The 23,242-nt window shown below is 51.0% G+C and overlaps 1 protein-coding gene across 8 annotated transcripts in view; it reads right to left on the bottom strand.

The window, feature by feature from the left end:
- Window positions 1-23,242, bottom strand: part of TTLL8 (tubulin tyrosine ligase like 8) — a 114,918-nt gene that overhangs the window by 86,747 nt on the left and 4,929 nt on the right. For 4 of the 8 annotated variants that reach the window (XM_037845890.1, XM_037845882.1, XM_037845883.1 and 1 more), the window contains exons 2-6: window positions 18,384-18,475; window positions 8,181-8,319; window positions 6,969-7,042; window positions 3,242-3,370; window positions 30-144 (exon numbers count right to left, since the gene is read on the bottom strand). In XM_037845890.1, the coding sequence (XP_037701818.1) occupies window positions 30-144; window positions 3,242-3,370; window positions 6,969-7,042; window positions 8,181-8,184 (322 nt within the window). In that variant the 5' untranslated portion in view covers window positions 8,185-8,319; window positions 18,384-18,475. Of the gene's footprint in view, window positions 1-29; window positions 145-3,241; window positions 3,371-6,968; window positions 7,043-8,180; window positions 8,320-18,383; window positions 18,476-18,589; window positions 18,695-19,050; window positions 19,076-23,242 lie in introns of those variants that run through there. The other 4 variants (XM_037845888.1, XM_037845887.1, XM_037845884.1 and 1 more) reach the window with 4 other exon arrangements.

The raw sequence follows: 23,242 nt of genomic DNA, 5'->3' as shown, positions 1-23,242 counted from the left end.
CAGGGGGAAGGGGGAGCCGGCCCACTCACCCAGGAACTCCTGCTCCTCGCCGGCCGCGCAGAGGCCGTAGCAGCGTGGGAAGAAGGTGTCAGGGTTCGCCTGGACGTACCACGGCAGGCTCCGCATGTTCACGCACAGCCCGATCTCCGGAGACAGGGGTGCGTTAGGGCGGCCCTCCGCAGGGGTCCTGCCCGCTCAGGCGGGCCCCCCTTGCCCACGGGGCGGGAAGACAGGCCACCCACGGACAGGCCGACTGGAGTATCTCACGGGCCAAGTGGCGGCAGCACCACCCAACCCCTGTGTGGTCACCCAATGGCCAGCTCCCCCGGGCAGCCTTTCCCCAGCCAGCCCTTAGACCTCCAGGCCAGCCCTTCCACAGGCCAGGCCCCAGGCCGGCTCCCCGGGCCCCCAGGCCAGCCCCCAGCCCCCAGGCCAGCTCCCCCACCAGGCCGGCCAGGCCAAGTTGCCCGTGGCTCTGACCCTGAGCTCACCCCACCCCACTGCTGAGGAGGGTCCTCTCGCGCGGGAAGCCCTCTGCCTGGGCCTCTCTCTGAGTGGGGACACCTGGGGATGGCCGGACCAGGCAAGCCCCTGCACCTGAACCTTAGCCCCCTCACTGAGGTGCCGGAAGGTGTGGGAAGTACCTGGCGCTGCAGGTGCTCTCAGTGCCCCCCACCTGCAGTGCCCCTTGCCCAGCACCCATGGGCATCAGGACATCAGAGGTGTGGGTGAGGGGGTACTGGCTGGGGCCGTGGCAGCAGCCCCCTGCCCTCCCCACCTTGCATAGCCCGCAGGCCCTTCAGGGACAGCACCTGCGTGGCCTTGTGCCCACTCGGGGCCGGGAGCTGGAGGGGACTTGGTGGTCACGGTGGGTGAGGTTGTGCCCAGCAGTCAGGGCCACGACCTCTGCCCAGGCCGGTAGGAGGCACGAGTCCCTGTGTCTGCCCCCACGGACGGCTCCTCACAGCTGGGAATCCTCTTTCCCACCTGGGGGCCCTTGCCCTGCTCCCACCAGCCTCCCCCCGAATGCCACAGCTTGGGACCTCCCCCCACCCGGCCCTGCCTCGCCCATTCAATGGGCAGCTGGGGTAGGGGGCACACTCCCCGCTCCACCTGGGCTCCCCATGCCCGGCTGCCGGTTCCAGCCACAGCAGACACCCCCTGCCAGCTCCCCACAGCCACTGTGCCCCCTCCAGTGGCGGGGTGACAGGGTGGGGCAGAAAGAATTTTGCAGTGGGCAGAGTGGGGGTCCAGCCCAGCCCCAGCCACCACCAGCCAAGAGAGCTCCTTGCCCTCCCCTGTGTCCCTCAGGAGCCCACAGGACTGTCCACCCCCAGGGGACCCCAGGGAGGGCCTAGCTCAGCCTTGCCCTTGAGCCACAGCCAGTGGGCGAGGCTGGGGTGATGCTGGGGTGGGGGGACCCCGCACTGCTGCGTCGAGGAAGGGATGTGACCCCGGAACGCGTTGTGGGAGAGACCAGTGCTGCCGTGGCTCAGACTGGGACGCCGTGCCCGGTGGGCCCTAGGAGCCCCGCTCGAGAACGGCGAGCGAGGGGCGGCTGGGAAGGGCTCCCCAGGTCGGGAGGGTCCGGCGCAGGGGAAAAGCACAAAGGCTCAAGGGCACAAAAATGGTAAAGTGATGTGAGTATTAAAAAGACAGGAATACCGTGACCTTCAACCCAACAGACTCACTTAAGGCAACAGAGCTTAACTCCGAGGAAGACACAATCGCCAAACCGAGTCAAAATGAAATGGGAAACCCAAGAACTTTCATGACCGTTTAAGAAGTTGCACCCATGATTTAAAACCTTCCCGTGAGCACACTCCGGGTCCAGAAGGTTCCACAGGTGAGCTCCGACAAGCACTCAGGGCCGTTCTCGCCCAGACCCTCCCAGGAAGCCCCGGGCCCCGGGGTCCGCACGCAGGCACCAGGGCTCCCCAGGAACACACCGGCCGCTGGGCTTATGCCGGAAGGCAGCTCTGGCCTTGGACAGACCGTTACTGTAATTCACCACAGTAAGGGGTTAAAGGTGAAATAAAATCGCTGCTATGAATGCAGAAAAACTTGCGATGAAACCCAACCGGCCTCTGACCCCCCGCCCCGAGGGAGGCACCGAGAGCCAAAGCCACCCCAGAGTGACCGTCAGGCAGCACCGCCAGACCCGGGTGCGGCGCCGGACACCTGTCCCCTTCCTGTCCCACCGCAAGCCCAGGGCCACTCTGATGTGACACGTCCGGCATGTCCGTGGGTCGCAGGCACACAGAGCCGCGGGGAGCCACGGGTTACACGGAGCTGGGGTGGGGGCACAGGGTGCTGGGGAGCTTCCTGGACCTGAAGTCCCAGCCTGAGCCCACATGCATCCTGCCTGGGTGAGGGGGTCGAGAGAGGGGTGGGCAGGCTGGGGGAACCTGGGGAGGCCTGAGTGGGCGTCAGCTGGCCCTGCAGGTGGAGGTTCCTGGGGTGCAGGGCCTGCGGGGAGACCCTCTGGCTACTGGGAGCAGGACTGGGGGCCACGTGGACGTCTCTGTGGACCGTGGACGTCTCTGTGGACCATGGAGGGGGAGGTAGACAGCCCTCCAGGGCTGGGGTGTGGCCGCGGGTCCTGCTGACCCGGGACCGAGAGGGCAATGGCTGGGTGGGAGGGTGGGCAAGTTCAGCCCCAAGAGCCGCTGACCCAGCTGGGGACGTGGGGAGGCGCAGGAGTGACTCGGCGGCTGGGCCTGTGGGAGCCGGGCCTGGGATGACCAGCCTCCCAGTGGTGGATGGGATGGCTGACCACGGCCCCCACTCAGTCCGAGCGGGATCCTGCGCTGGCCCAGCTCTTTCTCCTCTGACCCCCACAGGCGCCCTCTGGGCACGACTGCTCTCTTCCCATGTCAAAGAAGGGGAAACCGAGGCACAGGTCTACATCACTGCAGGCTCAGAGTCAGTCTGGGAGCTGCAGGCAGACCCAGGGCTTCTGTGCCAGTGACGCTGGGTGGGGACGGCGGGTGGCCTGGGCCTGCCCACCACAGCGGCTGCACACACAGCTGACGGCATCGCCCTCGGGCCTGGGGCTCGGCCATGGACCCTGGACGGGGCCCAGAGCTGCTGGGAGACTCCGCGTGGGGAGGGGCTGGGGAATTGTCTTGGAGGCCGCTGGATGCCCCAGCAGGGCCACTCCGTCCCCCCGGGGCTGCAGGGCTCAGGGGAGAGCAGCGGCCCCCCGAGAGCCCCCCGCATGGGCCTGTGGTACACTCACCTTGGTGGTGAAGGATGCCGTCTTCCTGTAGTGGTTCAGCATCTGCTCGCAGTTCAGGCTGTGGCAATCAACGACGTCCCTTTTAATAGTCCAGAGGAAGTATGGCATTTCATTCTTCACCAACCTAGACTGGCAGGAAAAACCCCCACCTCCATCAGCATCCACCGCCCGGGGCGCACAGCCCTAGGCTGGCTGGGGATGCAAGAAAGAGCTCGGAAGGAACAATCCCGTGGGTTCTCCATCCTGACTGCTGGCCGCAGGCGTCCTCTGGGGCCAATGGAGCAGACGGGAGACCAAGTGTGGCTGCGGGGAGTTTAGGCTCTTGGGGGGCAGGTGGGGGGCAGTGGGGCCCAGGCAGGGGCCTCCCCTGTGGGGGTGCTGGGGGGGTCGGAGCTCCCCTCCCCTGGGACGTGCCACTGGGCATGGGGGACAGCTGCTCCGTGGCCTGGAAATGCACCCTCCGGGGGAGACGTCCCCGAATGCACCCCGGCCCTAACCCCCGGGAGACCAGGCTTTCCTCACTCACCCCGCCTGGCAGGGGGAAACCGAGGCCCGTTAGATGTGGGGAGTTAAAGCCTGCGACTCCGGGCTGCTTTGATGTTCACAAGCAACGGCACATATCAGGTCAGAATCGTCACACACAGAGACACGTAAGGAAAGGGGACCTCAAACCCCCAGCCCCGAGACGAGCAGACGCCGTGAGGCCTTGCGGACAAGCCCAGCAGACACAGAGCCCCCGTCCCACCCACGAACAGGGCGATACTCCGCCACCCTGCCCGAGGGGGGTTCCATCTTGGCCCCGTTACACGTGGGGAAACTGAGGGAAGGGCGGGCTGGGACCGGGCAGGTCGTCACCCAGCGGTCAGCACAGAACCAAGACTGGGGGCTTTCCCCACCCCCACCGTCCAGAGGGCAGGGACGGAGCTCCCAGCAGCCAACGCGGCTTCTTTACTTTCCCTTTTGATTCTAGCAGCACATATACAGCGCAGCACTGCCCGCCTTATCTACTCTCAAGTGCACAATTCCGTGGCGTTAACTACGTTCACGACGTGCTGCCACCACCACTGTCCACTTCCCAAACTTCCCCAACCTGCAAACAGACCTGCAGCTGAGACACGCTCCCCCCGGCCCCAGGCCCCCGCCCTGGTAATCTGTGATCTACTTTCTGTCTTTCAGAATTTACTTATTCTAATTCTTTCGTGTCAGGGAAGTTATACATCATTTGTCTTTTTGTATCTGGTTTATTTTGGTCAAATGACGTCTTCAGGGTTTGTCCCTGTTGTCGCATGTCCCAGGACTCCATTCCTTTTTATGGGTGAATAACATTCCACGGTGTGTGTCCACTCATCGGCTGGCGGACATTTGGGTGGCTTCCACTTTTGGCTACTGTGAATAATGCCGCTACGAGCTTCAGTGTGCAAATATCTGCCCGGCCAGCATCCCTCATTACAACTCCTATGTCGCTGGTTTCCTGACTGACGGGCCTCGAGGGCCCTGAATCTCTTCTCGTGGCCTGATGTCCTTCCCCATCCTCCAAGTCATGTCGGTAGCCTTGGTGGTCACTTTCAGACATGACGATCTCATTTTAAAAGGTATTATTTTATTTTAGACACTTAAAGTATAGAAGATGACCATGGTAACCACCACGTGCCCAGGTGAGCTGGAGCATCTGCAGTGGATTCGCCGCCTCCTGTATTCGAGGCCACCAGGTGACCCCCACCTGGATTCAGCATCCAGTCAGGTACCCCCTGCCCGCATTCAGCATCCCACCTTCCCATTCGTTCCCATGATTCCTGCACATGGACACGCCCTGAGGAATGCGTGTTCTGCCTCATAGAATGGAATTAACTCGCAAACTTGAAAAAGTGCTCACTGGCCATTTGTGAGGCACCTGTTCAAGCCTTTTGCCCATTTTTATGTTTGACTGTCTTTTCATTATTGATTTATGAAGACTTTATGTATTCTGGGTACCAGGTCTTTTAACTGACATATATTGCAAATATCTCCTCCACTGTGTGGCTTATCTTTTTGTTCTCTCTGTGGTGTCTTTTGAGGAGCAGATGTTCTTGATTTTAACATCAAATGCATCAATGTTTTTCTTCATGGTGGGCCCTTTCTTTGTCATTTTAAATGTCTTCACTCCCTGAGTCACAAAGTGATCCAACGTTATCTAATGGCTCACAGTTGTGCCCTCCGTGCAGGGGTGAGACTGGGGCCATGCCTGGTCGTCTCAGCCCCCAGCCCAAGAAGCCCCTTTTCCCCACTGGCCCCCACTCGGTCACCATCATGTTCCACTGAGCTGGGCTCTGTCCAGGGCTCTCAGACTCACGGACACACACGTGGATACACAGACACACACAAACCAGCCGTCCGTGACCCACCCCAGCCTGTACAGAAGCTACTGGTTGACTTGCAGAGAATTCACATCTTCTAACCAATGCATGTGGTTTATTAGATCTTGAAAACGTTTCATAGTTAAGTTTTATATTTATTTCCATCACAGCCTTGCATTTCTTTTGTTAGGCTTATTCCAAGGAACATACCTTTTTATGCCACTGTAAATGGTATTTTTTAAAACTTTTTCACTCTGTTTATTTCTGGCAGATATAGATGCAACTGATTCTGTACCCAACAACCTTGATGAACTGTCTTATTAATTCCAACAATTTATCAACAGATTCTCTTCCATTTTCCATATGCATAATCAAATCACCTCAGAAAACCACAGTTCTGATTCTTCTTTTCCAGCCCTTTATGCTGTGTGTTTTGTCTCCTTGCAGGACTGTTCATTGAGGATATAATACCGGACGGACGTGGTGACGCGGCTGGGGACCGCCCCCTCCTTTCCGTGTGTCTGTGCCTCTGGTGATGTCAGTGGGCTTAGCGCTCTCACTGAAGGACGCGGCGTCCTTGTCAGGTGGTGGAGGCCCGGGCAGCCCAGGTAATGAGTTCCCTCTGCCGTCCCCGCGGACGGTCCTGGGCGGCTTCCTGCCAGGAGGCTCCGACCCAGCTCCCTGGGAACATGGCGCCGCAGCACGGCAAGCTCCGGAGGGGCCGCCTCACCCAGCTCCAGCCCCTGCCCGGGCTGACTGGGCCCCGAGTTTCTGCAGCTTGGGGAGCCAACAGCGGGGAGCGAGGGGCACCCTCCACCCCCACCCCTTCACCAGAATGAAAGCCCACTGGGCCCTGCAGGGCCCCTCCATCCAGAACCTTCTCCCAGAGCCCCCCTGGCTGGCCTGTGCCCAACCTCATGGTGTTCTTTTCTCCACAGGGTCCCCTGACCACATGCTTTTTGGGGACCCTGCTAGCCTGATGATCCTCCCCCCCCACCAGGGCACAGCCCCCACGCCGGGACCAAAGCCCCTTGGCCGGCCCCCACCTGCCCATGGCTCCCGGCCCCTTGGGGGGCAGGCACGGAGGGGAGGGTGAGGCGTCCGGGGGGCAGCCCTGGCCTCGGGGCCTTGTGCAACCTGCCCCCACTCCCCTGTGGCCCCAGAAGCCCCGGAGTTGGCTGGGTTGTGGGGAGCCAGAGGCTGCAGTGCTCACGGCCCCCCCACCGTCCATCCTCTGTGCCCCAGCCCTCCTGAGCCCCCACGCCCCACAGTGCAGGCACCACATGCCCAGAGACCCCTGCCCCATGGGCATCAAAGGAGGTGGCAAGTGTGGAGAACCTCGGGGGGCTGAAGGCCACAAGTGCCCCCAAGCTGCTGCGTGCTGAGGAGCCTACCATCACGTCGTGGATGTCGTCCGTTCTCTTAAAAGTCATGTCTTGGTTTTCTTTGAGTTCAACACATGTATCGTCTGCAAACAGAACCCAAGAGAAGGGATGTCACTGCCAACAGCAGTGCAGAGTGCAGCCCAGCACCCCCCACATGCGGCCAGGTTCTCGCCATGGCGAGAGGTGGACCACCCACCCAGACAATCCCATCCCCAAGCGGCCCCTCCCACCAGGGCCAGGAGCCTTGACGCTGAGCCCCTCCTGCCCCGGGGCTCTGGGCACCTGTGGGGCTGGGTGGGGAGTTAGGTGAGCTCTGTTGGGGATGGCCCAGAGGGCATGAGGGGGATGGAGAGAGGCCTCAGGAGTGGGATCGTGGAGAAGAGGTGACGTGTGATGACAGCGTGGGCTCCGTCCTGGGCGCCCACCGGGGGCCGAGAGGACACCAGTGCTGCCAGTGCTGAGTGGGAGGCCGGGCCAGGCCGGGGTCAGGGGAGGACGGGACCCGGGGCCCGTGTACGCAGCGGCGGGGGCCAGGCTGCCTGAGGTTACAGACACCGTCCAGGCACAGCGTGAGGCCATGGACTGTGTGGACACAGAGAAGTGACCAGTAGCAGGGCTGCGAAAGCACTCACCAGGCGAGTCACCCCTGGAGAAGGGAGGGGCCGCGCTCTGGCCTGGTGGCGGGGTGCCCTAGCCCCCAAAAGGAAGGAAGAGCCAGACTCAGATGCGGAGGAGCCTGCTAAGTAAACTAAACGCCACCTGCGCTGGGCGTTGCCGGGGAGACCCCCTTCCGGGGCGGGGGGTGCTTTTCAGGGGACAAAAACTGACCCTCAGGGCTTTTCCCGGACAGCGGAACCCCCTGCAGGGTCGCCAACAAGCAACGCCTGGTGATGGAACCAGTCTCGGGCCAAGGGAGAGCGCATCAGAACCGACCAGCGCCCCTCGCCCATCACCGCACTCCAGCTGCCCACTCTGCAGGACCCCTAGGGAGACGGGACCTCACGGCTCCGTGGCCGCCCGCTGTGAGCTTCCCTGTCCCACCCTCCTCCCTTCCGAGCCGGACGCTGCCCGATGCACGACGCACCGAACAACGCCGAGGCCCTGGACTGCATTGGGCTTTCTCTCATTAGGCCCGAGACAGAGCCCTGCACAAGCAGGGGGGTCACCGACGTCCTTCTTTGTCCTTGCGACAGAAAGGCACAAACGTCTTCAATGCCTTACCCATCACCCCTTCGCTTCCATCTTTGGCCTCTGGGACGAGCTTGGGCAAGAAGTGGAATTTCTTTTCTACCCAGCCCTTCCTTCGCAGAGCAGCCCGGATCACTGGGTAGTGCCCATAGATGGAAAAAATCTTTTTTTCCTAAAAGTATAAGAAACATTTTAACTAATTGAAAAGCAGGTTAATTATTTCTCTGTAAAAAGTTTTCAGAGCACAATGAGATCCTCCGTGCACCTGGTGGAAAGACAGCCACATCCTGCCAAGAAAAAAACACCTGGCAACATCGGAAAGGGAATGAACACAGGTGGGGAAGTGGGCAAATACTCAGATGGGCAGCTGTGCAGTTGGCAGGCGAGCAGATGTATACGTGGACAGGTGTGCAGGTGGGGAGGTGGGCAGGTGTGCAGGTGGTATGGTGTACAGGTGGGGTGGTGTGGAGGTGTGCAGGTGTGGAGGTGTGCAGGTGGGTGGATGGACAGCAGGACAGGCGCAGCCTCCGTGAGGGTTACAGAAGGAGACACTGAGAAGAGCCCTCTGTTCTTGTGGATCCACTTCATCATGGGGGTCTTGTGCACAGAGGCATTCATGCACACTCATATTCACACATAATTCACACCCACACTCACATGCACACCCACACCCACTCAGTTCATACACACGCACACGCCCAGCTTGCTCACAGCCCACGCCCAGCTTGCACACACCCTTGACTTTCACATAGTCATGCACATGCACACACTCAGCTCACACACTCAGCTCATGCACATACTCCACTTAGTTGTACACACTCAGCTCACACTCAGCTCACACATGCACACACACACAGGCACAGGGAGGGATCAGAGGCCATGGGTCAACCAGGAACGAGGTCCTTCCTGAGATGCGGCTCGGGGTCCTGAGCTCTGGGGGAGGCAGATGCTGGGCTGGGGCAGCTGGATGCCTGTGGCTCTGACAGGGACCGAGGCAGGGTCCTGAAGGGCACCCTTTTCTCCATGAAGGGTGACACCCCTCATGCTTTTGGGGACAGAGTGCCCAAGGCTTGGGGGGTCACTATGCTGCCCAGGAAGGAGCAGTGGTCCTGCCAGCAGCAGGCCTGGCGCCTCGAAGCAGCTGGACTCTGCACCCATCACCAGGGAGTTGAGCTCAGCCATTTGGGGACAGGATGGGGAGCTGGCTGCTGGCAGGAGGTCCAAAGCTGGCATCTGGCTAGGCCGCCCAAGCTGAAGAACAGGGGGCAGAGGACAGAGGGGAGGGGGTCCAGGAGGAGGACGGAGGGGAGGGGGTGGGGGGTGGGTGTCCAGGCAGCGGAAACAACCTGGGCAGCCTCATGGAGACGTGGCTACCCCAGGCCGGCTCAGGACATGGGTGTGTTGTCAGCAGGGGGGACAAGGCCCCATGGGTTTGTGGGAGCAGGAGAGCAGGGAGACTGGGGTGTTGGGGCAGGGGAAGAGAGGCTGAAATTCCTGGGTTCTCCAGCAGGTGCACCCTGAAGAGACTGCGATGAGTGACACCCTTGCACAACCCCCTCCACTCAGGCACAGGCCGAGCCCGGGGCCTGCTTCCAACCTCAGGACCCTGCGGAGGGGACGAGGCTGTGCAGGGTGAGAGGGCTGCTGACCGTGGGCAGCCCTGAGAGCGGCCTGGGCCCCTCTGAAGTCAGATCTGAAGGAGTAGAGACCGTCCCTATCGCTGGCTTGAGGGGAAGGTGCCAGAACCCCCAGCCTCAGGGAAAGGAGCTCTGCCACAACCTGGGGAGCCTCCAGGTGAGCCCCAGATTTCAGCCCCAGGCAGCCCTGAGCGGAGCACCCAGCTGGGCCGTGCCCCGACCCCCGCAACTGTGGGACAGCAAACGGCGCCGGGCTGAGCTGCTCAGCCGGCTGCTTGTGCGGCTGCAGAAGACGCTCCGGCGGCAGATCCTGCTCCCCACCCAGGAGGAGCCTGGGGCGCCTGCACCTGCTGCAAGGAGCTGGGGGTTGAGTGCCAGCACCCACCTGGAACCCCCCTCGAGCAGGCTGTGCTCAGGGCTGGGGTGGGGCCGGCCCTGCGAGGATGCAGCACCCTGTGGCTCCCGCCACCCCTGCTTCCACTCCCATCGGCCAAACTGATTAACTTCAGAAAAACTGGCTAATTTTAATAAGTCAGCAGAGCACCGTTCCTAAGGGAACGACAAAAAAAGCAAAACAGCATATGACTTCAAACATATAATAGTGGGAAAACTGAAATGAAAAAAAAAGTAATCAGTCCAAAAGAAGGGGTGAAAGGAGAGGAAAAGCAAACCATACATAATGCATGCGATCAGACAGCAGATCCGTTGGTGGATCTGCACATTCCAGTAGGGTAATTGCAGACAGATACACAATATGCCCCTTAAAAAGCAAAGAGCCCAGACTGGACCATCTAACTGCGTTGTTTATAAAGAGACCATCAAAGGATAAGCCTACAGATGGGACAGAAATAAAAGGACATAAATAGGAGACTAAGACACCTCGGGCCAAAAAACCTGACCATGGGAAAGAAGCTAATTTCATAATAAATAAAAGGGTAAATCACCAGAAAGATACCTGTGTACACACATATTAAAAGGGCTGTAAATTGGAAAGCAGAAAATGACAGAACTACAAAGTAGACAATTCACAAGTATAGTAGGATATTTTAACAAACTTCTTTCAGTAAATGATGAGACATGTAGACCAAAAAATCAATAAGGCCATAGAAAGTTTGAACACCTCAAATAACAAATGCTACCCCAATGGCCAGGGATAAGCATTCTATACCAATTTTCACAAAAAACAAGATGGCATGCATAAAGCAAGGCTCAGCCAACTTCAACGGTATGATATTACACGAGTCATATTCTCAACCACAATGCAATCGAGCTAGAAATCAATAGCAAAATAACTAGAATAGCTCCAAAAGTAGAGAAATTAAGAACTATAGTTTTAAGTAACCCATATACCAATGAAGAAATTAATAATATGAATTTTAAGTCTTTGAAATGAATGTCAACAAAAAGACTACAAATAAAAGCTATGGGATGAGGGGAGAACCTAAGATGGTGGCTAGGAGAGACAGGGCAAAAAACACTTCCATGAAAAATACTAGATAAAAGCCAGAGAGTGACCCAGAACACTAGTTCCAGCAATGCACCAGCTGGACAAGTTCTGCTAAATCCACAGGGACCATGCACTTGGTGAAACCGGGAGTCTGCATTCTGAAATGAGTCAGTAAGCAGATGAATATCTGGCAGCCACGGTGTGGTGTGGAGAAACTGAGGGTTGGCGTTTGGAGGCAGACTAGTTCTTTTTTAAAAAAACCCAAAAGTGGCTGCAGATGTGGCAGTGAGAACCGCACAGTGAAGTGCGGAAGGAACAGGCTGTGTGAACACCTCAATATCTGGCGTGGACAATAGCCTTTCATGCACCTGCTGCTGACTGTCTCAGAGCGAGGCAGGCAGAGGTGAGCTAAAAGGGGAGAAAAACCATGCCCCTTGCAGCCATCTTCCCGGCGGGCTGGGAATGCTCCTGTCCGGCACCAGAGCCACAGCCCAGAGCCACACCAAAAAACCCAGTGTGACAGGGAGTGTTCCCAGCAACACACATACATGCCACAATATCAGGCATGGACAATAGCCTTTTGTGCACCTGCAACTAATTGTCCTGGAGCTGGGAAGGCAGAGCTGTGCGAAAAGGGGGAAATTAACACGCCCCATTCAGCCATCCTTTCAGCAGGCTGGGAACGCCCCTGCATGGCCCGGCAGCCCAGAACTTCCCTTGACGGACGACGTGCACTTGTGATATAGCACAGCCTTCCCTCAGCAAAGGCCCTAGAAGGGCACGGCTTGGAAGAGGGACCCACTCAGAAATCCCAGGGACCCTACGCCAATACCAAGGACTTGTGGGTCAGCGGCAGAGACATCTGTGGTGAGACTGAACTGAAGGATTAGAGTCCTGCAACAGCCTTAAATCTCCACGAACAACAGGGAGATTTGATTATTAAAGCTGCCCCCACTCCCTAACTGCTCAGACACATGCCCCATATTCAGAGCAGACAGCACCAACAACACACCCAAACTTGGTGCACCAATTGGACCCCACAAGAATCAGACCCCCACACACCACAAAGACAAAGTTGGGGAGAACTGACTTGAGGGGAATAGGTGACTCGCGGACGCCATCTGCTGGTTAGTTAGAGAAAGGGTACGCCACCAAGCTGTAGATCTGACAAATTAGAGATTCGCCTTGAATAATCCTACAAATCCTAAAAGAACCCTATCGAGTAAAGCAAATGTCAAGAGGCCAAAAACAACAGAAAATTTTAAAGCATATGATAAAACCAGACGATATGGAGAACCCAAACTCAAACACCCAAATCAAAAGATCAGAGGAGACACAGTACTTGGAGCAATTAATCACAGAACTAAAGACAAACAATGAGAGCATAGCACAGGATATAATGGACATGAAAAAGACCCTAGAAGAGCATAAAGAAGAATTTGCAAGAGTAAATAAAAAAACAGATGATCTTGTGGAAATAAAAGAAACTGTTGATCAAATACAGAAGATTCTGGATACTCATAGTACAAGACTAGTGGAAGCTGAACAACGAATCAGTGACCTTGAAGACCACAGAATGGAAAATGAAAAGAACAAAAGAAAGAATGGAGAAAAAAATTGAAAAAATCGAAATGACTTCAGGGATATGACAGATAAAACATCCAAATATAAGACTCATTGGTGTCCCAGAAGGGGAAGAGAAGGGTAAAGGTCTAGAAAGTGTATTCAAGGAAACTGTTGGGGAAAACTTCCCAAACTTTCTACACAATATAAATACACAAAGCATAAATGCCCAGCGAACTCCAAATAGAATAAATCCAAATAAACCCACTCCAAGACATATTCTGATCAGACTGTCAAATACTGAAGACAAGGAACAAGTTCTGAAAGCAGCAAGAGAAGAGCAAGTCACCACATACAAAGGAAACAATATAAGACTAAGTAGTGACTACTCAGCAGCCACCATGGAGGCGAGAAGGCAGTGGCATGACATATTTAAAATTCTGAGAGAGAAAAATTTCCAACCAAGAATACTTTATCCAGCAAAGCTCTCCTTCAAATTTGAGGGAGAACTTAAATTTTTCATAGACAAACAAATGCTGAGAGATTTTGCTAATAAAAGTCCTGCCCTACTTCAGATACTAAAGGGAGCCCGACAGACAGAGAAACTAAGAAAGGAGAGAGAGAGATAGAGGAAGGTTCAGTACTAAAGAAATTCAATATTGGTTCATTAAAGGACATTAAGAGAGAGAGGGAAAAAATATATCTGACAAACATAAACCAAAGGATAGGATAGCTGATTCAAGAAATGCCTTCACAGTAATAACATTGTATGCAAATGGCTTAAACTCCCCAATTAAAAGATATAGATTGGCAGAATGGATCAAAAAATATGAACCATCAATATGTTGCATACAAGAGACCATCTTAGACACAGGGACACAAAGAAATTGAAAGTGAAAGGATGGAAAAAAAATTTCATGCAAGCTACAGCCAAAAGAAAGCAGGAGTAGCAATATTAATCTCAGATAAAATAGACTTTAAATGCAAGGATGTTATGAGAGACAAAGAAGGCCACTACATACTAACAAAGGGGCAATTCAACAAGAAGAAATAACAATCATAAATGTTTATGCACCCAGTCAAGGTGCCACAAAATACATTAGACAAACACTGGCAAAACTAAAGGATGCAATGGATGTTTCCACAATAATTGTGGGAGACTTCAACACATCACTCTTTCCTATAGATAGATCAACCAGACAGAAGACCAATAAGGAAATCGAAACCCTAAACAATCTGATAAATGAATTTGATTTAACAGACATATATAGAACATCACATCCCAAACCACCAGGATACACATTCTTCTCTAGTGATCACGGAACTTTCTCCAGAATAGACCATATGCTGGGATGTAAAACAATCCTCAATAAATTTAATAAAATTGAAATTATTCAAAGCACATTCTCTGACCACAATGGAATACAAGTAGAAGTCCATAACCGTCAGAGACGTAGAAAATTCACAAACACCTGGAGGTTAAACAACAGACTCCTAAAATAAATGGTTTATAATGTAGAATGTAGGGGAACTAGCGAAAGAGAGCAATTAATGAAGGGGGAACGATAACCCAATCAGAACAGATAAGCTATCGTGCGTAAATTTAACGTTCTGGGAATGCCCAGGAATGACTATGGTCTGTTAATTTCTGATGGGTATGGTAGGAACAAGGTCACAGAAATGTTGCTATATTAGGTTATTTTCTTGGGGTAGAGTAGGAGCATGTTGGAAGTAAAGTAGTTAGTTCAGGTTAGTTGTCTTTTTCTTACTCCCTTGTTATGGTTTGTCTGAAATGTTTTTTTATTGCATATCTTTAAAAAAAATTTTTTTGATATAGTTAATTTTAAAAAAAAGAGTTAATTAAAAGTTAATGACAACCAATGCAATATATGATACTGGAGTGGATCTAAGAATGGAGGAGAAAAGCTCAAAGGGGGGCATAAGGAAAAATTGGAATACAGAATTTAAGTTTTATATCCATATTAGTTTTCTTGAATTAACTGCAGTTAAGTTAATGACATAAGTGAATATCCTTGTTCGTAGGAAATGAACACGGAAGTGCTACGAGCTCAAGGAGTATGATATGTGCAGCCTGCTCTCAATGTTCAGAAGGTGATAAATGGGTAGACAGATAATTGATAGAAAGATAATAGATATAGTTGAAAGAAAGAGGAGGGAGGGAGGGAGGGAGAGAGGAAGGAAGGAAGGAAAGAGAAAGAAATGTTCTGCAAAGGTAGCAAAATGTAAAATTGGTAGATACGGATATCTGGGGGTGGGGGGGGTGCTGGAGTTCTCTGTATGGGGTCTGTATTGTATTTGCAACTGTCCTATATGTTTGAAATTATTTCAAAATAAAAATTAAAAAAAAATTGAATGCTGGAGGCAAATATGGCAAAATATTAAAAGTTGGTGGATCTGGATATTGGGGGTAGGGTTATGTTGTAGTTCTTTGAATGGGGCTTGTAAACTTTTGCAACTATCTTATAAGTTTGAATTTGTTTTAAAATAAAAAGTTTAAAAAAAAAAAAGCTATGGGATGAAACTAAACAGTATTTAGATGGACATTTATGGCCTTAAATGTTTATATGCTTAGATATTTCAGAAGAAAATCTGAAAATCAATGAGCTAATCATCCATCATAAGAAATTAGAAAAATAACTGCTAAATAATATAATGAAATAAAAAGGAAATAAATAAAAGTGCATAAATTAATGAAATATAAAACATAAAATGGGATCAATTGAGCTAAAAATTCAGATTCTTTGAAACACTAAAGTATTAGCAAATCTCTGGTGAAATCACTCAGGAAAAACAGAGCAGTGGGGGTGTTTTTCTTGTGGAAGTGGCAGGAAGCTCTGGTTTGTTGTATATCCCCAATTTCTGAGTTTAAATCCTCCCACAATGGCTGATTTCAAGCAAGAAATGTGACATCATCTGACTCGCAGAATTCCCGACCCAGTGGGAGCCTTATGCGGCACTTTACCTGAAGGAGTACAACCAACCAGTACTGGGAGTGACAAGGGGACAAAACTGCAGATTTTACAGACATTACAGAGAAAATTAAAAAGGTACTCCAGTACATGAATGGATGTTTGCACAATGGTGTTCATGGAGAGAGTATGCGTGACCTGCAATGGGTAGAGGTGACCTAAGGGCGCATCAGCTGAGGAACAGAATGGTGAGCTGCAGTGTGTGCATACGATGGAATACTGAGCAACTGCAAGGAAGAGTGAAGCTGTGCGACGTGTAATGCAACGAGGTGAATGGGTCCTGTAGACAGCATGTTGAGTGAACTACGACAGAAACAAAGGCAAACACTGTAATGCCTCACCAACATGGACTAACTACAACGTGTAAACTCAGAATTGAACCTTAGAGCACAGCTTATCAGGGGAATGCTTATTGTGCCGGTCCCTAGATTGTAAGCTCTTACAGCAGTCACATCTATTCCTGAATGGTAATGGCTATCTCTAGATTCCGAGATGCTTATCCCGTTGTGTATGACCTGACTGGTCTCTGGAACTCTGAGTATCTGTGTGACACCTGGAACTCAGAGCTAGAGCCAGGCAGATATGAATATCAGTATTAGCACATACAGCAACTGTTTAAAAAAAGCTGAAAAAGAGCCCAGACTTCAATTAGAAATAGGAATGAAGCAGATCTGGTTAAGAATAAGGCAAATCAGATCAAAGGGTTGAAACTGAAAGTGCTTTAAAACTTCAACTTCCATGTGAGACCAAGGGAAGAGATGTTCATTTGGTGCAGGATCTATATTTTCTAAACAGTATAACTTCTACAGTCAGTTTGTTCAAATACCCATGGAACTTTGAATAGGAAGTGAGATCTGGAAGGTCTGTATAGGTTAGCATGAAATAGTGGCACATCCCAGGGTAATTTGGGTGGAGAATAAAACATATATGCAGGGCCCTGGTGTGAAGCTGGGGGGAAATGTGGAAGTGTTGGGCTTCCTCACCTGGATTGTTGCTGATGTTCTCACAAACATCACAGACTGGCGGTTTGGTATGCTGAGCTCTCCATCTTGGGGCTTGCCCTTAGGAAGCTCGTTACTGCAAAGGAGAGGCTCAACTTGCATATAATTGTGCCTAAGAGTCTCCCCCTGAGTACCTCTTTGTTGCTGAGATGTGGCCCTCTCTCTCTAGCTAAGCCAACTCAGCGGGTGAACTCACTGCCCTACTCCCTACGTGGGATCTGACTCCCAGGAGTGTAAATCTCCCTGGCAACGTGGAATATGACTCCCAGGGATGAATCTGGACCTGACATCGTGGGACTGAGAACATCTTCTTGACCAAAAGGGGGATGTGAAATTAAATGAAATAAAGTTTTACTGGCTGAGAGATTTCAAATGGAGTCGAGAGGTCACTCTGGTGGATATTCTTATGCATTATATAAACAACCCTTTTTAGGTTTTAATGTATTGGAATAGCTAGAAGTAAATACCTGAAAGTATCAAACTCCAACCCAGGAGCCTTGACTCTTGAAGATGATTGTATAACAATGTAGCTTACAAGGGGTGACAGTGTGATTGTGAAAACCTTGTGGATTGCACTCCCTTTATCCAGTGTATGGAAGGATGAGTAGAAAAATGGGGACAAAAACTAGTGAAAAATAGGGTAGGATGAGGGGGATGATTTGGGTATTTTTTTTTACTTTTGTTTTTCTGTTCTTATTCTTTCTGGTGTAAGGAAAATGTTCAAAAATAGATTGGGGTAATGAATGCACAACTATATGATGGTGCTGTGAACAGCTGACTATACTCCATGGATGACTGTATGGTATGTGAATATATCTCAGTAAAGCTGAATTTAATTTAAAAAAAAAAAAAAGATACTCCAGAGAAACATATGACAATAAATTGGTATATCTAAATGAAATGGACAGATTCCTTGGAATTTATAATCTCTTAAATTATCCCAAGAAGACAAAGAAAAGCTGAATAGTCCTAAAATCATTTTAAAAATTAAATCACATGTAAAAATTTTCCATAAAGAGAACTCCAGGCCCAGTTTGCTTCACAGGCAAGTTCCAAAAAAAGAAAGAAAGAAAGAGAAAAGGACCAAATAAATCCAAAAGCGTACTCTTCCAAAGAAAAGAGGGCACACTCCCTATCTCAGAGTGTGATGCTGATGACAAAACCTGACAGAGACGGAGAAGAGGACACTGCAGGCCGCCGTCTGTGAGCAGATGCTGGAGTAACGCATCAGACGCAGCAGCGTGAGGGTGGACAGCGATATCCCAGAATGTGGGGGGTTCAGTGATGGAAGATGAATTACTGTGGTTTTTATGGATTAAACTGTGTCTCCCAGGTCCCAGCCCCGAGTCTTGAATGGAGCCCTGCTTGGAAGGGGATGCATTCTCAAGCCAAGGAACCCTGAGGATTGCTGGTGGTTTTGAAAGCAATACCTGTTTTCAAAAAGCACAGCTGAAATAAAAACAAACCCTTGGCAAGCCCCAGGCTGGGGACCCTGAGTGGGGGCAGGGAGGCAGAACAACTTACTTTCCAAATTCCGAAATAAATTTCTATTTAGAAACAAACATATCCCTCCACACCAAGTCCCGGGGAGCAAGTACCTTGATTGCTTTTTCGGTCAACTGTCTTGCTATTTTGAATTTATCTAATCTGGGGGAAGAAACCAAGTCCTGAGAAATTCCTCGTTTTGATCCTGCAAAAGAGAAGCAAACATGAAGGGTAGGAAAGAGTATGAAGCCCCCAAATGGCGACCCTTCCTCCCAAAGGCTTCCATCTGCCCCTCTGCGCCCAGTCCCCCGGCACACACCTGCCCCCGCCGCGGGCTTGGAGCACGGGGGCCATCGAGGGCTGCACGGCTGGCGCGGACCCTCAGCCGAGCGGCGCGGTGCACCCCGGCCTCCGCCGCAACACCCCGACAGCCCTGGCGCCCAGAGCCTCTCCCACCCCTGCCTGCAGGACGCCCTCCCCGCTCCCGGCTCTGGCCCCCGACCCCCTTCACTGCGCCCAGCCTGGCTGCCCCGGCTCTCCGGGCTCTGCAGGCCGCCCCCCGCTCCCTGCTCCCCGCTGCTCTTCCCAGGCCCTGCAGATCGCCCCCTCCTCCCCGGAGCCCACGTCTGCCGGCTGCGCACCCCTCCCCTCCGCCCCGGGCCCCGCACCGCCTCCCCGCGCCCGGGGCGCCGCCCTCCCCGCCCGCCGCTGCTCCCCGACTGCCCGGCCTCCCACGCCCTGGCCGCCACACCCGGTGGACAGGCTTTAAATGCCCCTGACCTCCAAGCGCCTCCTGGGCCCCGTCCCCCTGGCGTCAGGGAGAGCCCCCCAGGCCCTGATTTGCCGCCCACTAGGACCAACCTCCCCTAACGCAAACACCAAAGCAATGCATCCAGGAGGCGCGCGCAGACACCAAAGCAATGCATCCAGGAGGCGCGCGCAGCGGGGGGCACTGGAAATCCACGTGGAGAGGTGAACCCAACCCAGCCCTACCCGAGGAGGGGCACAAAGCTAATGGGAGGCCGGCCGCAGGCCTCAGTGTGAAAGCTAAACACCGAGTTCCAGCAGAAAACTCGGGAACCCTTCAGACTTTGGGTTAGCAAAGACTTAAGACAGTGCACAGGACGCACTAACCATAAAAGTGAAAACTGATTTAAGTTGGACTTGACCAAAATTAAAGGGTTCTGCACATTAAAATGCTCTGCTTTGTTAAGAAAATGAAAAGGCAAAGCACAGACAGGGAAAATATATTCACCACACATACATCTAACAAAGGACCAGAATATATACACAAAATCCTACAACTCAGTAACAGAAAGACAAACAATCACATTTAAAAACGGGCAAAAATTTTAATGCTTTACAAACAGTAAGAAAAAATGTAAGAAAGGCCACTGAGCGTTAGGGAGAGATCTCAGCCTCATCAGTGGGCTGGAAAATGCAGTCACACCACCACACATCCACCAGGACGGCCACAATGAGACGACGACACCACGTGCAGGGCCAGCAGCGGACGCTCATGCGTCACCGGTGGGAGCGAGACTGGGTAAGCACTTCGGGAAGTGGTTGGGCCACGGTGAACAACGTTAAACACACCGTTCCCATATGACCCAGCAAATACCTACATGGGTATCTACCCAAGAGAAATGAAAACACATTTCCACGCCGAGATTTTTACACGAATGTTCACAGCAGCATCATTCATAGTAGAGCAAAGCTGGAAACAACTCAGGTGTCCATCACCAGGTGAAGGATAAACAAACAGGGCACATCCCTACGAGGGTCCCTATTCAGCAACGAAAAGGAGCAAATCCCTGAGACACCCACAACGTAGACGAATCTCATAAACACGCTGAGACAAGAAGCCAGACGTGGAAGAATATGCATGGAACATGGGACAGACACAGGAGAATACGCATGCACACGAGGTCTAGACCAGCTACAGTGGATCGGGGCGACGGGAACGCGAAAGAGGCTCGGGGAACGGTGCAGGGGGAGCCGGAAGGCCCAGCAATGCAGCTGGAAGCCGTGACTCCACGACACGGAGCGCCAAGTCCACGCTGTCACGCGCTCACCTGCAGTAACTGATGGAACAAGTGTACAAAACGCGGGTGAGGACAAAGATTTGCACCTGATTATCCAAAATTTGGCCTAATGAACACACACAACACCCTTCACTCAGCATCTGCAATATCCATTACTCCCAGAACACATGGGACACGTTAAAATTGGCCATAAAGAAGGTCTGGAATCATATGGATTATGGCCCGGACCTCAGAGCAGTTAAGTTAGAAACCAATAACAGAACAAAACAATAAATGGAAAACTACCACATGTTTGCAAATTAATAATGTATTTCTAAATAGTCCATGGATCAAAGAAGAAATCAAGATGTAGCAAGCAGAAATCAAGTAGTGCATATTTCTAACCAAATTATAATTAAAATATTGAATATCAAATCTTATGGGGTGTAGTTAAAACTGTGTTTAGAAAGAAGTTTTTAGCTATATATGCATATATTAGAAAATAATAAAGGCTATCTCAAGAAGTTAGAAAGACTACAGTAAATTTAAACCCAAAGAAATTATTAATAAAAAATAATACAGCACATATTAATGAAAACATTTTTTTAAATACAATAAAGAGGATCAACCAACCCAAGGTTTCTTTAAGACTACTAAAGTTAGTCTTGGTGAGACTAATAATTGGTGAGACTTACCAATAGAAAAAGAGAAAAGACATAAAAAACAGAATATGAAAGTTCCTCAGGTATGTTTTTAAAATAAGTAAGAGGATATTATGAACTTTATGGCAATACATTTGAAATTTGGATAAAATGTACAAATTCCTTGAGAAACACAAATTACCAGAATAGATCCAAGAAAAAAAGCAAAATTATAAATAATCCTCTCCCTATTGCAGAAATCAAACCCGAGGTTTAAAACCTTCTCACAGGGAAAACTCCAGGTCCAATGGTCTCAGGGGTAGATTCCACCAAACATTTCCTCTCACCTGACTGACTCGGAAAGCAGGAAGAGCAGGAGCACCACCTCACTGCTTTATGAGGCCAAAGGCTCCCCGTGAGCCACCTGCACTCCACACCGTCCTGGAGCGTGACTGCTGGGCACCCCACCCGGGTGGCAGGGGAGACCCAGACATTGGCGCCCCTCAGAGGAGCCACCACATGCAGCCGTGGGACTTGGCTAGGACCGTCTTACCCAGTGACCAGTCTCAGCACCAACGCAGGGACAACCAGGACTGTGTGCAAAGGAGACACACAGCACCACCTCCAAAGATGGAGGCAAAACCCAGTTCCCATTGAGCCTGGAGGACTCACGCTCAGGACAGAGGGGCAAGTCAAGCACCTCCAATGGCCATCAAACATACCCCAGAGGGTGGCCTGTCCTCTTCAATATAAGGTCAGACCATGAAAACTTAACACAGGAGGATTGGTTTTCTAGATTAGAAGAGAATTAAGACACAAAATGACCAAATGCAATGCATGGTCCTTGCCCAGATTGTGACTTGAACAAAGCTGTAAAGTTGTTTGGGGGAAAACCAGGGAAATGCAAAACATATTCCAGGTATTGGATTTTATTACGGAAGCATTGCTAATTTTACTGAATTTGAAAAAGTGTAGGTATGTAAGAAAATGTCCTCTTTAGAGATACATAGCAAATATTTAGGGATGAAATTTCAAAGGATTGAAAATATACAGAGGAAATTCTCTGATAACAGTTGAATCAAACCAGAAGTTAATTTAAATAATTAGAAAATTCCCTAAATATTCAAAAAGTAGGCAGCACATGAATCAAAATGCAAAATAAAAATACTAAACTAGAATGAGATGAAAATATGACATATCAAAGCATGTGCAATGCAGCTAAATTAGAGGGAAATTTATCGTTTTAAATGCATATACTGGAAATCAAAACACTGAAAATTAATTACCTAAGCGACCACACCAAGGGGCCAGAAAGAGAACAATGGAGTCCGCGTTAGACTGGAAAGGGAGCAGCAGCCTGGGCTCGCAAAGCCGACACGATGGGCACAAGTTGGCGTCGGCAACCATAGCTCTCGTAGCTTTGCTCACCTACTGCTTGTCTGATGTGAGTGAAAATCCAGAGGAAGAAACTTGTCAGCTGATTTAGTGACAATGCAACCATGGGAGTTAATGACCTTCAAAGGTGTAGCTTTAGACTTCACCTGGGAAGAGTGGGCACTGCTAGACACACCCCAGAGAAAGCTACTCAGAAACATGATGCTGGAGAATATCAGTCATCTGGTTTCACTGGGATGTCTGGTCTGCAAATCAGGTGTGCTTTCCCAGGTGGTACAAGTAGAGGAAGTGTAGAGAGAAGGAATAGGATTTCTTCAAAACCTGAGTCTGGATATTGCACACTCAAAAGAATTCCTTTCAATGCAATTATTTTTAAGAAGATTCCACTCTCAGATCCACAGTGACCCTACATGCATTATTTCCCACAAGAAAGAAACCATATTTAAACAAGCAACCTGGAAAACTCCTTGGTGACCACTAATGTTTTAATCAACATGAGCAGATTCACACTAACAATAAATCACGAGGGCCATCGTAGTGTTAAAGCTATTACTAAAAGCTGTGGCCACAGACAATACTATGGATCTCAAACTGGAGACAAACCATATGAATGCCTCCTATGTGGGAAAAGTTTCAGCAGATTTTTTAACCTTAGAGAATATGGGAAAACTCACACTACAGAAAAACCCTATGAATGTGATTTATATGGGAAAGTTTCAGTGAATATTCTTATCTTAGGAAACATGAGAGAAGACACCCTGGAGAGAAACTTCATGAATGCCATCTATGTGGGAAAGACTTCAGTCAATATTCTTGTCTTAGAAAACATGAGAGTGGACACACTAGAAAGAAACTCTATGAATGCCATAAATATGGGAAAGCCTTCATTTATCATTTTCAAACTCATACAAC

Source organism: Choloepus didactylus, chromosome 8 (genome assembly GCF_015220235.1).
Source record: "Choloepus didactylus isolate mChoDid1 chromosome 8, mChoDid1.pri, whole genome shotgun sequence".
NCBI lineage: Eukaryota > Metazoa > Chordata > Mammalia > Pilosa > Megalonychidae > Choloepus > Choloepus didactylus.
Note: the sequence above shows the minus strand (reverse complement) of the source record. Positions and strands in the feature narration are given on the sequence as shown.